Source organism: Rhinatrema bivittatum, chromosome 14, assembly GCF_901001135.1.
Source record: "Rhinatrema bivittatum chromosome 14, aRhiBiv1.1, whole genome shotgun sequence".
Taxonomy (NCBI): Eukaryota; Metazoa; Chordata; class Amphibia; order Gymnophiona; family Rhinatrematidae; genus Rhinatrema; species Rhinatrema bivittatum.
This window is the reverse complement of record NC_042628.1, coordinates 37,806,130-37,823,456: the sequence shown is the minus strand read 5'-3', so window position 1 is coordinate 37,823,456 and position 17,327 is coordinate 37,806,130. Positions and strand designations below refer to the sequence as shown.

The window sequence follows — 17,327 nt, the reverse complement described above, 5'->3', positions numbered from 1 at the left end:
GCAATTCAGATCCTCTCTCTCTCTCTTGGTCTTGGAGTCTATCTCCAGGATCCTGAAACCTTCCTCTCTCCCTCCCTCCTTTGCCCTTCTCTCCATATCCTGGCACCTACTGCCTCCCTCTTCTCGTCCTCATCCCAAATTCCAGATCTTTCCTATCCGCATTACTGTTTCCTTCTCACACTTTTACCCTTCCCCAGTCCTCTCACCCTTTCTTTCTCTTCTACACATCCCTGAGATCTTCTCCCTGTATTTATTTATAAACATATTTCACCTTTCCCTAAAATAGTCTCAAGGCAAGTTATAATCAAAATTAAGTCAAATTACATGCTATTTCAAGTTTCAATCAGAACAAAGAATGTGTGTGTATATACATATATGTGTGTGTGTGTGTGTCTATATATCTATAGTTAAGGAACACTAATGCATCAAGTTCAAGAAAAATCCTATGCTACAAAAAATGATTCTTTTATTGAGATAACAAATATAGGAGAATACAAAAAGTAACCATAACACTCGCTGCAAAAATCTCACTCAAGTTAAAATGTTGACCCTGAACAAAGGTTTTTAGGAATATACTACACCATAGTAAATGTCTATGAATAGAAGTTAAATACCTCAAAGTAAAATGATCCTCCAATCCAAAACTTGAATGAAACTCAAGCAGTAAAGCACACTTTACAGTCTTTGTACTGTATATCTTGAGCCTTTAGATAGTAGTCTCCTAGGTTGAGGTAGTGCAAATAGTTAAGGTTAGGTAGATTGTGAGTAGTCTAGGTAGTAGTAGTAGTAGTAGTAGTACAGATAGGGATCTACTTAGTGCGAGGAGAGCAAGGCTACCATAGAAACACCCAGGCTTCCATTCTCATATGCACACAGGGGCTCACCGCAAACCCCTTCTTCGCCACCACGGGGACGGGCTCCCATGGCGGCGGAGGTCTTCATGACCACAGTCTCCGCCGCCCAGGAAATTAAATAAATAAATAGTAGTCGAGGGTCATAGCAGGCACCTAATATATACAAACAGGAACAATGTACTTTTCCCCTCACTCAATAAAAACAGAATAAATTATACAGACACAAGCAAGGTTGGAAAACCGCTGCAGAAAACGGAGGCTCTGCATTACTTAGAATCTATTCCCTGCTGTCAGACGTCAAAGGATAAGGTGTAACAGTACTAACGGTGTTTCGAGGGGCACTAAAATCCTATACTGCTCATGCAGAGCAGAAGACGGGGAGTGCTGCGGAAAGGGAGAATAACCTCCCTTGAAGTTTCAATGGGTCTCAACTAGCGATCAGAAACAGCTACTTTTCCCAGTGCCTTACGTTGCACTTTCAATCGCTCTCCTAACATTACCACCCTAAACCCTATCAAACCACCGGCCAAAATCGATGTGACCTCCCCAAAATGGCTGCTCAGTGGTTCCACTATCCCCTATTGACCTCATCAGCATGGTTGTCTGATAGAACCGGATGATGTAAGGGCAGTAGGCGGGGTTTCTCAGCTGGCCGAATCTTGTCAGCTGACTGTAGTTCACGTGACACGGGAAAAAAGTTTGAGATCAGTTGCAGTTACTGAAGAACGTGGAGCTGAGGAGACGGGTTATTTATATAATATAGGATATATATGAAAACCAGAGCCAACTTTTAGATAAAAGCTTCCAGTATTTCCCAGCAGTAACTTGGGTACAGGTGAGTACTGCTCCTTCTCTTCTTGCACAGGCCACCTCGCGTCATCGCTACGGAAACCACCAGGGAAGACCAGCAGGTATAGGACTGTGGTTCTCACAGTGTCCGCATGTTGCCACTGTCCTAGTCCCGAGAGATGCAATGGAGTACTAGCAGGCTTCATGGTTTGCTTTTTTTAAACTGGCTGTTTGATAGCAGTGAGCAGCATAGGAAGTGCCAGAAGCAGATTTTACATTGCAGTCTGAGCCAGGAGGATTGTCAAAGCTATCCCCAGAACTAGGTGATTTGGTGAATGAGGTGACAGGATTGGTGGCTTCCTGCCGCTGTAGTTAAGGATTGGTATATTTTTGCTAGCCTACATGGTGGTATAACGTTTGGCTGGCTACACTCACCCCAAGACACTGCCATTGCTACACTACCACCCTTAGGTGCATGCATGCATAATATAGGCTCACACGGCAGGAAAGTGGATGTGGTGCGCGCAGATAACGTCAGACTATTTAAACCTGCTGAGCCCTTCACCCCTTGCCTCAGTAATAGGTCCTCCTGCTGTCCTAGTAGTGTGTGTTGCTCCAGTGTACCTGATCCTGCCTTGCCTTGTCCAGCCTCATGCTGCCTGTCCAGTCTTGCCTCATGTTTCCTGCTTCCAGCCTTGGTTCATCTTAGTCTACTGATTGCCTGCTTTGTGTTGATCTCTGCCACAAACCCAAAAGTCTCTTCTCCCTGCCATCTGCTACTGACCTCTGCCACAGACCCAGACTTCCCTTCTGCCTACCACTGACCCCTGCTATGACCCTCGACTACACCTTACTGCCTGCCCTGATCATTGGACTGACTGGTAGTCACCTGACTGCTGCCTTGCCCTTTGCCCGACCCCAGACTCTTTTTTTTTCCTGTGGGACTCTTTGCCTAAGTCCTGCCAGCCCCTGGAACCCAAGGGCTCAACGTGCTAGAAACGGGGTTAGTATAGGTGAAGGTCCAGCTTTATCCCAGCCCAGTGCATGTTTGACAGCTGTCAGCGTGGGTCTAGTAGGTTCGCCTACTAGGCTGTGCCATCCACGCCACTGCACAAGGGTCCACTATCATTACAGGTGGAACCTCTTCTCCCTTTCCTGGTGCAGATGCCAACCAAATGGTACTGGAATGGAGATAGGGACATGGTCCCATGTTATCTTCCTTACACATTTAAAAATGGATGCCAGCAGCAGTGTCCAATAGTCACACTTTTTACCAACAAAACTCCCCATACACGCTGGTAGGTTTAGGATTCCCCCAGGAATACCAGTCCCTTCTTCTTCACTCCATTGTTCATCGCTTTCCCCGACTCCCAGGCTGGCTCATGACTTCTTAGGTAGTGAGGCAGCAGACAGCACAGAGACTCATTGAATCCTTGTACAATCACAGGCTCTGCTCCTTCCTCACTTCCATATGGGAGCTGGTGCATGAGTACATTACTCCTGGGGGAATTTTGTGCTACTGCGGAGCACAGAATTTGGAGCAGGCCCTGGTGTGCCATGAGTGGACCCCCATCCTGCTGTGCCGAAGATGGAGCAGATCTCAGTGTGCCACGAACGGAGCCCATTGGACTCACGGTAAAGAAAGAGCAGGCCCCGGCGAGCCGCATCGCGGCAGAGCAGGCCCCGGCGAGCTGCGAGCACAGCCCATATTGCTTGCAGCGAAGATGGAGGTGCACGTTCTGGCATGCCGAGAGTGGAGCAGGCTCCGGTGAGAGTGAGTCTGTTTGTAGAGGTTATGTGAGAGACTGCAAGGCTATGTGTGAAGATGTGTGTGTGTGTGTAAGACTGTGAGCTTGTGTGTGTGAGTGAGAGTGAGAGCATGAGTGAGGGTGTATGTGAGGACTTTATGAAAGAATATGTATATGTGTGAGAGATTGGGAGCTGGTGTGCATGAAAAAGGTTGCTTGCTTGTGAGAGAAGGAGCCTGTGGGTGGGTGTGTGTGAGAGAGGGAGCTGGTGTGTGTGTGAGAAAGAGGGAGCCAATGTGCAGGGGTGTGTGAGAGAGAGATAGGTAACCTTTATGAGGGTGTATGCATGAGAGAGAAGGGAGCCCGTGTGAGCGTGTGTGTGTGTGTGTGCGTGCGTGCATGAGAAACAGGGAACCTGTGTATGTGAGAGAGAGTGACAGAGGGAGCCTGTGTGAGGGACAATACTGAGAGAGGGGTCAAACTCTGGGAGTGGAGATAGAGTGGAAGGGGTTGAGCCACCAGGGAAGTGGAGAGATTCTGGAGGGTGGAGGAGTTGGGGGGGGGGGGGGGGCCCTAAGAAGGCAAAGTGAAAGGAGATAGGCCAGGGGAGCAGGGAGAGAGGGTGGAAGTGACATTCTTACAATGTACTTCTAGGGAAATTCTGCTCAAAATATTTAAAGCTCTGCATCTTTAAGTAATAACTTTTTTCCTAGCATGTGGATAGATGGATTCAGGACCAGTGGGTTATACACCTCTACCAGCAGATGGAGACTGAGCAAACTGACGTCACAGTATAATTACCCCTGCAGTAACATCGGCCTGCCAGCATTCTCCGTCTCCAGCAGATGGTGGACGTGCATCTCCCTGCCGGGGATTGCTTCACTTTTAAAAAGAGAAAACTAATTTGCCCGCTCTCCTGCGGTGATACCAAATGGTCCCTCCCCCAGTTCAGAATTTCTGAGGTGATTTCCATGGTCCCTCAGATGAGTACCCTGGCCCGGTAGCTGGTTTTTCAGCCGGCATGGACTTACCAGTAGCTGTTTCAACAACTGAACGGCAGCGGGTGTAGGAAGCCGAGCATGGCGGTGACGGCAGATGCCCTCTCCCCCTGTAGCCGGAGACCGTCTATGTACTCAGCTGGTAAGGGCTGAGCTCAGGTAAGTTTAAAAAAAGAAAAAAAAAGAGTCAAAGACAGCATAGAGGAGTTGTGAGCACTTCCTCCGGTCTCTGTGCTTGGTGCACCATTCTGACGTTCGTTCCCGCCCCTGTGGGGGTTAGAGAACTGGGCAGCCTGGCGGGTTGAGCAGCCTCGCTGTTAGGTTTTTTTCCTGTGTGCCGAGTGGTAGGCCACAGTGGCGTTTTCGCATGCTTTTCTGCATGTTCGGCTGCCCTCTACAGGTCTGTCAGTGTGCGCAGGTGCATCCGGCTGTGCATCTGAATTGTGCACCCAGGTTCGTTTGGGCACCCTGCCTGTGCACGCATTCTCATACATAATCGGTTGTGTGTCCAGGTTTGGCACGGTGACAGTGAGCTTAGTTTTGCAGCGCATAGACTTGGGGCGCCTAACGTTTGTGCGCACAAGTTCTGTGCACCTAAATGTTTTCATTGTGAATTGGCTGGACGCACTGTTAAGAGTACTGACGGACTAATGGCGCTAGTGACCAAGAAACCTAAGCGCCTTTCTTTCTGTGTTGCCTGTCATATTCGGGCACCTCAGCCTGGAGTGCTCTCTAACATGTGTCAGCGCTGCTTAGAGGCTCAGGGAGAGTCATCGTCCTCTGATTTTACTAAGCTTGGTTCTTCTCAGCCTGTTGATGGCCTGGTTAAGGACTTGTCCAGAGAAACACCTGGTCTTAGAACTCCCTTGACTGGTTGGTTCCTCAGCAGGGGATGGCAGTGCAGTGAGGCCCGCACAAGTGCCTTCTGCTTTTGATATGGATCCTTCTGCTTTCTCTTGGGTAGAACATTTTCAAGGATTGCAATCCTTTCTTCAAGCGCAGTCCTCAGCCCAGTCCAATCCTGTCAGGTCAGATCCTCAGGCGGTGGCCTCTCCCTCTTCTGGTACTATGTTTAAGCCCCAAAGTTTCTAAGTGGAGGAATGGTCTTGAAGGATCTGGATGATAGGAGGATTGAGACCATCCTTAAGCAAATGTTTTAAGGAGTGGCAATGACATTGCAGATAGCTTCCTGTTGTTCCCTGGTGGTTCGCTCTTGTCTGCTTATTTCTCAGGAGGTTAATGATTCTGGAGTGAATTTCAGGGCAGTTATGGAACCTGCCGCCACCTTTTTAGCAAATGCAAGCTTCGATTTGGTCCGTACCTCGGCCAGAGGAGTGGCTTCAGTAATAGCAGCCAGGCGTCAGTTATGACTGTGAATTTGGTTGGCCGACGCAACTTCCAAAGCTAATCTTACGAAACTGCCTTTTAAAGGCTCGCTCTTGTTTGGGAGTGAGCTGGAGAAACTGGCCAGTAAGTGGGGAGAATCACTGGTTCTTCGGTTGCCAAAGGATAAGAAGCAGTTACAGCACCTTTTGGTATGAGGAGTTGTTTCAGGGGTTCCAAGTGGTTTCGTCCCTACAGAAGGACAAATTTTTAGAGGTCTTGGCCTTTAGACAGGTGTCAGTCCTTTCATCCCAGACAGCCCAAGTGAGGCATGGGCTCGGATAGTGGATCCTCCCGAACCTCACAATGAAGGTTTTCCGACCCACTCTCAGGAACAGGTGATGTGGGGACACCTCTCTCTCTTTTATCAGAGGTGAGTTGATGTCATATCAGATCAATGGGTACTGGAAGTGATATGAGAAAGATATGCACTGTAGTTTTGCAGTCTTCCTTAGGATGTTTTCTTAGTATCTCCGTGCTACACCCCGCAGAAGAAGCAGGCTGTGGAGTCTATGCTGTCTAAGGGCTGTGATTCTAGTACCTATGTCTCAAGAAAGTATGGGGCGATTATTCCATTTATTTCATTGTGCCCAAGAAGGAGGGCTCTTTTTTGTCCCTTTCTGGATCTCAAAGGAGTCAACTGTCATTTTTGCATGGAGACATTGCACTCGGTGATAATGGCTATGCAGTCGGGGAAATTTCTGACCACCTTGGATCTGTCCAAGGTGTACCTCCATATTCCCATCCAATTGGAACACCGTTTTCTGCATTTCGCGGTGCTGGGGCACCAGTTTTGGGTGCTGCCTTTTGGTCTGGCCACTGCTCCCAGAACTTTTTCCAAGGTTATGTTGGTGGTGGCAGCGGCAGAGTTGAGAAGGGATGACCTAGTACACCCATATTTGGACGACTGGCTGATTTGAGCCAAGTCTCTGGAAGAGAGCCGCCTGGTGACTCGCTCCTGTTGCAGAAGCTCGGTTGGGTGATGAACCTAGCCAAGAGCAGTCTTCAGCCATCTCAGTCATTGGAGTATCTGGGTGTTTGATTTGATACAAGGCACGGCAAAGTTTTCTGCCAGAAGTTCGTATTCAGAAGTTGATATCGCAGGTGCGACTTTTGGTGAATAATATACGCCCAACAGTGTGGTCCTATCTGCAGGTACTCAGTTTGATGGTGGCAACTCTGTGGATGAGAGTACATATGCATCATCTTCAGTGCTCCCTGCTGTCTTGTTGGAACCTGCAGTCTCAGGACTATTCGATTTGGCTCCACTTTCCGATGGAAATCTGCTCTCACCTCTAGTGGTGTTTGCAGGCGGATCATTGGAGAAAGGGTGTTTCCTTGACATGGCCAGACTGGTTGGTGCTCACGACAGTTATGAGTCTCCAGGGTTGGGGAGCTCACTGTCAGGAACTAATGGTCCAAGGACCCTGGAATACAGAAGAATCTCTCTGGAGCATCAATCGCCTGGAAGTCCAAGCGGTCTGGTTGGCATGCTTGCAGTTCAGCAGCAAACTGCAGGTCGAGCGTTCTGCGTAATTTCAGACAATGCAACTATGGTGGATTACATAATTGGAAGGGAGGAACCAAGAGCCACAAGTGTTGCAGGAAATAGATCAACTTATGGAATGGGTGGAAGGGCATCTCCAGGAGATGTTGGCCTCTCACGTTGCAGGAAAAAACAATTAAGAATAGACTTTCTCAGCAGGGAGAGTCTGGACCCGGGAGAATGGCTATTGTTGGATGAGGCATTTCAGCTGATAGTCGATCACTGGGGCCTTCTGTTCCTAGAACTGCTGGTAACTTCTCGCGATGCGAAGGTTCCTCAATTCTTCAGTTGCTGGAGAGATCCAAGGTCCTTGGGGTATCGATGCTGTCTTGCAGGTCTGGCCAGAAGACAAGCTGCTGTATGCCTTTCCCCATGATCCATATTGGGCAGAATAGTTTGCAGGATCAAAGGCCACAGGGGGATGTTGCTCCTGGTGGCACCAGATTGGCCCAGAAGACCATGATATGCAGATCTGCAAAGATTCCTGGTAGAGAAACCCCCCCCCCCCTTATCTTCCATTGCACAAGAATCTGTTGCAGCAGGGGCCTGTTCTTCATGAAGATTTATTTATTTAAAATCTTTTCTATACCGTCGTTAAGCGGGTGCCATCACAACGGTTCACAATAAGGCACAAAAACTATGTTGCATAAAGTGTCTGGAATTCTAACTCTTACACAGGTGCCATCAAGAATACTGTAACATTATATCATAATAAGTACTATTTGGTGAGTGTTATAAGTTATGTCTAGATTTTCTAACTCTGCTAAAAGTTTGGTGTTACTTAACTTTAGTTCTTTGAAGTTTAAGATAAAGGTGGAGATTAGAATATAGGAGAGGAGACACACTTTAAGAAGGAAGGAGTGTGTTTGTGTGGGTGTTTGCTTGACCGCAACTAACAGTTCCCTGTTTTATCTTACGGTATGGCCCTTGAGAGGGCTTGCTTGTTGAAGCATGGATATTCTTCTGCTGTGATTGCCACCTTGCTACGAGCTCAAGTTTTCCACTTCCTTAACCTATGTGCAGGTTTGGCATGTATTTGAGGCTTGGTGTGAAGATCAAGATGTTATTCCTCGTTAAGATCCTGCTCATTTTGGAATTTTTGGAGGATGGATTAAATAAAGACTTGGCCCTTAATTCCTTGAAGGTACAGATTGCGGCTCTTGCCTGTTTCAGGGGCCAGGTGAATGGTAAATCCTTATTGTCTCATCCTGATGTGGCCCGTTTCTTGAAGGGAGTGAAACATCTTCGTCCTCCCTTGTGGAGTCTTAACCAGCTGTTGGATTTCTTGGCGGGTCCTATGTTTTGACCGCTGTGTAGCAGTTATTGACCTTGAAAACTGTGTTTTTGGTGGCAATATGTTCTGCCCGTCGAATTTCCAAGCTGCAGGCCTTGTCTTGCCGGGAGCCTTTCCTTTGGGTGACTCCATGAGCGATACAGCTGCATACTGTTCCTTCATTCTTACCTAAAGTGGTCTCGGATTTTCACTTGAATCAGTCCATTTCCTTGCCGTCTTTGGATAAGGAAAGAGATGCAGAAGAATATCGCCTGTTGCATCCCTTGGATGTCAAGAGAGATGTGAAGTATCTTGAGGTTTCTAAACTCTTCCAAAGATATATTGTCTGTTTGTCCTTCATGGTGAAGGAAAACAGGGCGAACCAGCTTTGTGGGCTACAATAGCTTGCTGGATTAAGGAGGTGGTCACGGCCGCTTATGTGGATTCCATTAGGGCTCAGGCAGTGTCACGGGCTGAGGTTAGGTCGCTGTCTCCCATTGACATTTGCCAAGCTGCGACATGATCCTCCTTACACCTTTTCCAGGTGTTATCATCTGGGTGCACCCTTTGCACGTGCGGTGTTGACTGGACCAGGGGCAGCCTCCTACCTTATTTGGGAGTAGCTTGGGTACATCCCACTGGTCCTGAATCCATCTGTCCACATGCTAGGAAATGAGAAATTACTACTTACCTGATAATTTCCTTTTCATTAAGGTGAATAGATGGATTCAGCTTCCTGCCCTTGGCTGCCAAATGATTGTGTGATGGTCGCCCTGTATGGCTACATGTTCCAGGGGATTACTGGTAAGTGTTTATGCGCTTCTTTCCTGAGCTCAGTTTTTCATGTTGGCTGAGTATTGAAATGGTTATATTTTTTTTAATTATGTTTTTTGCTAATCTTTTCACAGTTGCTTTTGAAGAGAATACTGGCAGCCTGATGTCACTGCAGGGGTGTATATATATACTGTGACATCAGTTTGCTCCATCTCCATTTGTTGGTAGAGGTGTATAACCCACTAGACCTGAATCCATCTATCCACCTTAAGAAAAGGAAATTATCAGGTGTAAATAGTAATTTTCTCATTTTAAATTAATTACTTAAAGATTGTCATGTATATTGTGTTAATTTGACCAAGATACAGAATTTTGCAGAATTTTAAAATGTTGTATGCAGAATTCCCCCAGGAGTGTAGTACATGCTGGATCAGTGAGTGCCCTTCCACCACTGGGCCCACTGCTGCACTTTGGGGGAAGAAAGGAACAGGTGACATCAGGGGCATGATGCCAGCCCCCTCACAGGCCCTTCTGCCTTGGCCCCTGCCCTCTTATAAAATTATGGTGTCCTTGCACTGGCCTGTCTCTCTTCCTTCTTAGAGCTGCCACTGCTTCTTTTACGCCTCCCAGAGTCACCACACCTCTCCCTCTGGTGTGGCTTCTTCTGAGTGTCAGGCTGTCCCAAATATAGCATACAAAATTATGTTCTGTTTTTTATTTATTAGATGTATGAACCACCTCTGCCCATAGTTTACATATCAAGTTAAGGAAAGTGAGTAGCATTTTACTTCCAAAGGATGCCTGCTCTCTCTAAGCTATTGTTGAGTTAATGGAGGGCATTTTGGAGCTTACCATTAGCAGCTATGAGCACTTGTTATTTTTTGATTTCTTACATCAGTGGTCTTTAATAAAGTAGATCTTTTAAGCTTTCATATGGTAGGCTTTCTTCCATTGAACTCTGCTGCTGATCTGGGAAAACTTATAGGAAAATAAGAAAGCAGCCATAATGAATTCATGTAATTATGTTTTCCCTTAAAGAGGAATCCAATTTCTTGCTCTAATAATATTCAGCCATCCTCTCTCTTCCAGTGTCCACTCCATTCTCCTGGCCTGACCATGCCGTCTAACAAGTCCGTGTCGGATGCGCCCATCTTTCAGTTCACAAACTGCCGAATCTTGAAGGACCACAAATTGCAGAGGTAACGGGGGACTCCCTGGGATGGAATGAGGATAGTGCTGAAGGGATCTGACTCATGTCTGGCTTGGGCAACGGACAGAAAAATGTCAGTACAGTCGGATAGGTGCAGTACAGGAGGGATCCTGTAGGATGTTTGGCACTAGGAGAGGAGCAGGTAGCACAGCACAGCACAGCTGGAGAAGGCTTGCAGTCCTGACCTTTATTTTCCCTGGGAAGCCTTTGAAATCCAGCTGTTTCCTTCCTGTGTATTTAGTGCAGCCTCCTGCTTTAGTGAAAAATCACAAGGCAGCATAGGGACCTATTAATAGAAACGTCACTTTAAATGCTCAGCTCTTCATCTGTTTCACTGTCTAATTATGAGTGCAGAAAAAAAGCAATTCCCAATTATATCCAAACAAAATGAAGCAGGAGTGATAGAATTCTGTGTTTCTGTTCTGCTTTTCTTATGTTTCTGGCACAGATTAGTGGGGAAAATGCACTCCTTATATAATGAAGATTTTTTTTCGCTAGAAATTAGGCACTCATAATAAAAGGCTTCTCATGTCATACTGTTTAGAAGCTGATGGCTGGGATATCGGCTGCCCAGGATTGAAGGAATTACCGGGCAGACTGACTAGGGCAGTTGGTCCTTTTTCCACTCCACTGTACTATGTTTCCATGAATTATTTCTGGTTTATGAGAGAAGGGCACTTGGATTCTGGTTTATGAGAGAAGGGCACTTGGATTCTGGTTTATGAGAGAAGGGCACTTGGATTCCTTTCCAAGATGGCCCGATCTGGTTTGCCGCTATCATACCCATGCCAGGTCATTCTGGTTCAAAAATCTTCTTGTAGAACATGAGGAGGGGGGTGTCTGGCCCCCACTCTCCATCCCCCCCCCCACCACCACCTTCTTTGTTTTGCAGTCTCCTGCTGAAGAATGGCAACAGACTCTAGCACTGCACAAAAGTGAGGGAGTTCAAGAGCATAAGAATTGCCATACTGGGTCAGACCAAGGGTCCATTGAGGCCCGGCATCCTGTTTCCAACAGCGGCCAATCCAGGTCACCTGGCGGGATGTCACGTAATAAGTAGATCCCATGTTGCTTATTCCCAGGGATAAGCAGTGGCTGTCTCCAAGTCTGCCTGGTTAATAACTATTTTTGGACTTTTCCTGCAGGAACTTGTCCATACCTTTTTTTTTAAACCCAGTTACATTAACTGCTTTTACCACATCTTCTGGCATTGAATTCCAGAACTTAATTGTGCACTGTGAAAATATTTTCTGTGATTTGTTTTAAATGTGCTACTTTGTTATTTCATGGGGTGTCCCCTAATCTTTGTATTTTTTAATTTTTTTTTTTAAAGTGTAAACTGATTTGCCTATACCTGTTTCACTCTACTCATTATTTTAAAGACCTCTATCATATCTCCCCACAGACATTTCTTCCCCAAGCTGAAAAGCCCTAATCTCTTTAGCGTTTACTCTTAGGGTAGCAGTTCCATTCCCTTTATCATTTTGATTGCCCTTCTATTTCCACTATATCTTTTTTTTTTTTAGATGCAGTGCCTAAAATTGCACACAGTACTCTAGGAATGGTCAATATATTGTCCACAATGATGCTTAAATCCTTTTCCTGGGTGGTGACTCCTAATATGAAACTTTACATCATGTAATTACAGTTTAAATTATTTTCACATAGATAAGCAGCTGAATTAGCCATTCTGTATGGGTACGTCCTCCGTGCCACTAGGTGGCAGAGTTCTCAAAGTCTATTAAAGACTTTTAGCTAGGTACTCCCTCCCTCCTGTATCCTGACAGGATTACCTCAGGCTCCTCAGTCTGAATTTTTCCGCGCAACAGTGTGCGTGGAGCTCTCTAATTCTCCTCCTCTTCAACTTAAAAAGAATGGAAACCATCTATATTTTTCTATCTATTTATACAAGATGTAAGGAAACAAGAATAAAGTAGTTAAAAAAAACCCCAACAATTTCTCAGCAGCCTCCCATACGAGATAGTTTGCGACATCTCAGGGCACCCCTCCCCCTTCCGGACGACGGTTACCTCAACAAGCCTCCTCGGTTAACCCCCCCGAATCTACGGGCTGGCATTGAGTAGAGGCTGGGGGAGGGGCAAAGGAAGATAATTGTGGGCTTCTAACGGAGGCTAGAGCATATCCATGCCAGCCCCCCGACTGCAAAAAAAGCCAACTCCGGCGCTCCAAACTTTCATTGCGGGCGCCACACGCGAAGGCCCAAAACTTCACGCCAGACAGCTGACTTTGAAACGCGGGCACCGATGCGCCGACGGGCACCGGTGTGCCGAGACATCGAGGGAGCGCTGAAATACCAACGCTGGTTCTGATGCATCGCCATGGTGGCCAGCGCGCGGGCGCATTGATGTGGCCGCCGGCGCATCGTCGCGGCCGCCAGAGCGCCGACTGTGAAACACGGGTGCCGACATGGGCGCCAAAGTGTCAAAGCGAGCACCGCTGCGCTGATGTGGGCACCGGTACACCGAGACATCAAGGGAGAGCTGACATATCGACGCTGGCGCTGGTGCATCGATGCGGCTGCCAGCGCACCGCCATATCAACGCGGACGAAGACTTGCCGACACATCAACGTGGCCCCTGGCGCGCCGACGCAAGCCCGGGCACACTGACGCATCGATGTGGGCACCGAGCGAGACAAAGCATCGATGCTGCTGAGCCATGGCATAACTATTGACTTCGAGATCCATTCATTACAACAGAGGGGCACAGCACCAGCGGGAGATTAACCGCAGGACCCAATGAACGAGCTGGAGCATTGGCACGAGCACCAGACACGCCACAACATCGGTGCGTGTGCTGAGTGTACCAACACTATTGTGCTTGTCAAGCATCTCCTACCACCAAGGCGTTTGGGTGTACGAAAAAAAAAAAAATAGGTGCAACACACAACCGGATTGTGAGCACAAGGCTCACTGTATATGCCGGACTATAGGTGCGAACATAAGTTGCGCCAGAATTAAAATGCAGATAGCAAGTGTGCACACACACTTATGGCCACCAGCGCCTGCTAGCACTAAGGCGTGTAAAAAAAAGAAAAAGAAAGAATGACGGCCTCTCAAACCAGTACGTAGCCTATTAATAGGCATTAAAAAAATAAATAAATTATATAAAATAATTACCGACGTAGACGGGCAAACTGGACCCAAGTTCGTCCTTGAGCACATATACCGCCTATGCAGGCAATATAAGTCGAACTATAACAATTATAAACAGTTGCATTCCATTTCCACGTACGAGGCTGATGGGCAACTAAGAGATTGGGAGGTTCCTGCTGAACCAATAACCTACCATAGTTCCCAGTGAATACCAATACGGAAGATCCCTGAAAGTCTCCCTTGTTGGATCCTCCAACATTTTTCTCACATTGACTAGAGGTTCGACTGACAGATTCGTTTTTTTTTCCACACTAACTAAAGACATGGCTGTTCTGCCTAGCCTTCCCCACTACAAGCTCCACAGCCTGATTTAGAACTGTTCCTTCACTCACTTATGTAAATAAACAATCACCAAATCACGCTTACTAGCTATTAAGAGGTCGGCTTCTTGCCTCCCTCCCTTGTATATAGTATTTATCTTCGTTCACCCTCTTTATTTCCTACTCCCAGTTAAGGCTTCCTTGTTATAATGTAACTTTTATGCTCCCTAAATTGTCTCTTGTTGATTGGTTATTTATAGTTACTGCTTAGTTCGATGTAAACCGAGTTGATTTGATTTGTATCAAGAAAGTCGGTATATAAAAGCCTTCAATAAATAAATAAAATAAATAACGTTAGCCTTCCACCTCGCTCCGAGTGGTTGAGTAGACAATACAAATGTCTCGTGCTACAGGATCCCTTCCAAAAAATTGCCAACTGAGGATAAATCAGTGGACAACGCCATAAAAAAAAAAAAAAGATATATATATATATTTATGCGATGCACAATTTCTTGGTTAGCATGGGGGTTAGCATGGGGGTTGTGAGTCTTTTGTATATATAAGGGGTAAAGAAAGACTTTACCCCTTCTGTTTTGCTTTTGTATACATATACATATACAATACATATACAAAAGACTCACGACCCCCATGCTAACCAAGAAATTGTGCATCGCATATCTTGATACTCGACAGGCTCTAAGAACCACATTTTCTAATAAGCTTGCCTCAATTCCTTAACCTCGAGTACAAGTGGAAGCTCTTCCTGAACTCCGTTTTGGTTTTTTTTCCGGAGCTTGAAAGTCTCTTTTAAGACTTCAGCAAATACCTTGGCAGCCAACCACCTTCCATGGTTAAATTCTAACGCCAAACAGGATGATGTTAACGACAACTGGGCATATTACTATGTCCGGTCAAATTATTCGGAGATTACTTCATCGATACAGTCACAAAACAACGTCCATCTTCTCACGACGTTAATATTCAGCTTCGGCCCTCTACTCAGGATTAAAAAAAAAAGGGGGAAAGGTAAATAACCTACAGCCTTACTCTGCTTGTGAGCGCCGTCTTCTCGATCATCGAGACAGCAAGCTGATCAAATACACGCACCACATTAACGTACTAAGACGCCTCGCCAGCCGCAGCATCCTACGGATCCTTGGCCTCCAAAGCCCTGGTCATGTCTTTAGCAATCATACAGCTACCCTCATTGCCTCTGGGGGAAAAAAGTTACCCACTTATTTCCCAATGTGAACTCACATTACATTGAATTAATGTGTTTCACAAATAAATAAATAGATAGATATAAATCTAATAGATGCGGACTGCTTCTCTCAGAACCATTCGTCACTCCTTCATCCCGGGGATCACACTGCCTTTGAAGCAGACATATGCTTACCTATCGATGCACCCCAGTACCTAACGCTACCTCGTTTTTCCAGGAAGGTAACTATTCGGCCATACAAGATTCTTCCATGCGGCCTTATTTTTCCCACAAGTTTTCACCAAATGCTGGGACATGATGGTGCCGCACCATTCGTCGTCAGAGGGAGTAATGTTTCCCTAACTAGACGATAATTTCTTGGTGCCATCTGTTTCAATACTACCAAGCAGCAGATTTTGCAGGCGATTCTTTCCTAGACAATCTAGGACTCCTAATCCACTGCCAAAAAAAAAAAAAGAGGGAACAGAAGTCAACCTTCCAGTCTATTCAAACTACAATTCATAAGAGCCTGCATAGCAATCTTCAATACAAGGTTTTTTCTACCTCACCTAAGAGCATTCACTCTCAACAGATTTTTCAACTCTACTTCACAGTACTACACTGACAACCTGCCAGACCGTAACAGTTCTGGGACACGTACGGCATCCACCTCCATAGTTCCACATATGCGCTTGCATATCTGCCAAGTGCAGTGCAGACTTGGACACGAATGGACTCCATTTTTCTAAATTCCTGGGCCACTGACATTCCTTGGCCTGCAGTAAAAAAATAAAGAAAGAAATGAACACACAATGCTGGCTACTCCCGCTGACATTTCACCGGGCTTGCCCCTACCTTCCCAGTGCAATCAAATAGGACTCACCTCAGCATCTGAACGAATTTCAGACACACGCTCTATCGACCTCCTACAAACACACACTGCACATCAGCCTTCAGGATTCCCTACCAGGGAATCCTAGTCATGATTCACACGGAGTCCGACTTTCATTGTTTTTAAAAAAGAGAGTATCCGGCTCCTGGAAGAGGCAGTTTCAGAGGCTGGATCACGCTCATTGAATGTCCATCTCACTTCAATCAATTACCTGCCCGGTATTGCCGAGTCCAGACCGGACAAACTCAACATCGCTTCGCTCCCACAAAGGTAACTTAAGACAAATTCTCACTAAGATGTCTCACTAAAGACATCTTTATTTGATTTCTCTGAGCTCACTCGAACTTCAAGCACCTTTCTCAGTGATTGGTCACAATGCATATTTATGCATTCCCTCCGATACAATTCATCTCTCAAACTCCAGAGATGCATAGAAGACAGAGTGAATCGGCCTTATCGCAGATATGTCTTTAAAAAAAAAAAAAAAAAAAAAAGCCAAGCGCATTTGTTCCTTATCGCGCCAACATAGTCAACACATCCATGGTACAGTTATCTATGATGGCTTTCACTCCGCAACTGATTTCTCCTGGACGCAGCTCATAGCTTCTTCCCTAGGATGAGGGATTATCCTCTCCATGCCTCCCCCTACACCTTATGGCATGGAGATTGACGAGTGCGCTTATCTACATTTTTCTCCTATCCTCAGGACAACTCTCCACCACATTCAAGTACAGGAAGGTTGTCCCGCTGGGCTTCCGAGTGTCATCAACATGTATAGCCCCCTTAACTGGCCACCTGGCCGACTTCTGTCCTGCCTCCATCTACAAGGCAGCTAGGGCATTGCGACTCCTCGCTACAAGTTCCTGTAAGCACCATTACAGCTTATCACCTTCATCTAGAGGAAGAAAATCTTTCATATTATTCCTTGTTATACACCTGACAAACCACCAGTGCCGTGGCACGTTACCATGGATCTCGAACAGCTAATGCTTTTTTCCTTTACATCTCTACACATGTCACCTTCGCTACCTCTCACAGAAGGTGCTTTCCTCGTTGATTTAACTCCTACAAGAAGACCAAGTGAATTACAAGCATTGATTTACTGCCCAGATTTTCTACTAATGGTAATGTCCCGTTTCTGCATTAACTAAACCATCACCTTCCCTAAGTTCCATCCAAGCCTATTGCAATTAACAATAAGGCAAGGTGACATACCTTTGTCAG

General features: G+C 46.2%; 1 protein-coding gene across 4 annotated transcripts in view; it reads left to right on the top strand.

The window, feature by feature from the left end:
- The first annotated feature begins 1,519 nt into the window (after positions 1 to 1,519).
- AMDHD2 (amidohydrolase domain containing 2) overlaps positions 1,520 to 17,327 on the top strand; it is a 46,992-nt gene continuing 31,184 nt past the window's right edge. For 2 of the 4 annotated variants that reach the window (XM_029576997.1, XM_029576994.1), the window contains exons 1-3: positions 1,520 to 1,689; positions 9,306 to 9,395; positions 10,455 to 10,564. In XM_029576997.1, coding sequence (XP_029432857.1) covers positions 9,369 to 9,395; positions 10,455 to 10,564 — 137 coding nt within the window. In that variant the 5' untranslated portion in view covers positions 1,520 to 1,689; positions 9,306 to 9,368. Of the gene's footprint in view, positions 1,766 to 9,305; positions 9,396 to 10,454; positions 10,565 to 17,327 lie in introns of all 4 variants that reach the window. The other 2 variants (XM_029576996.1, XM_029576995.1) reach the window with 2 other exon arrangements.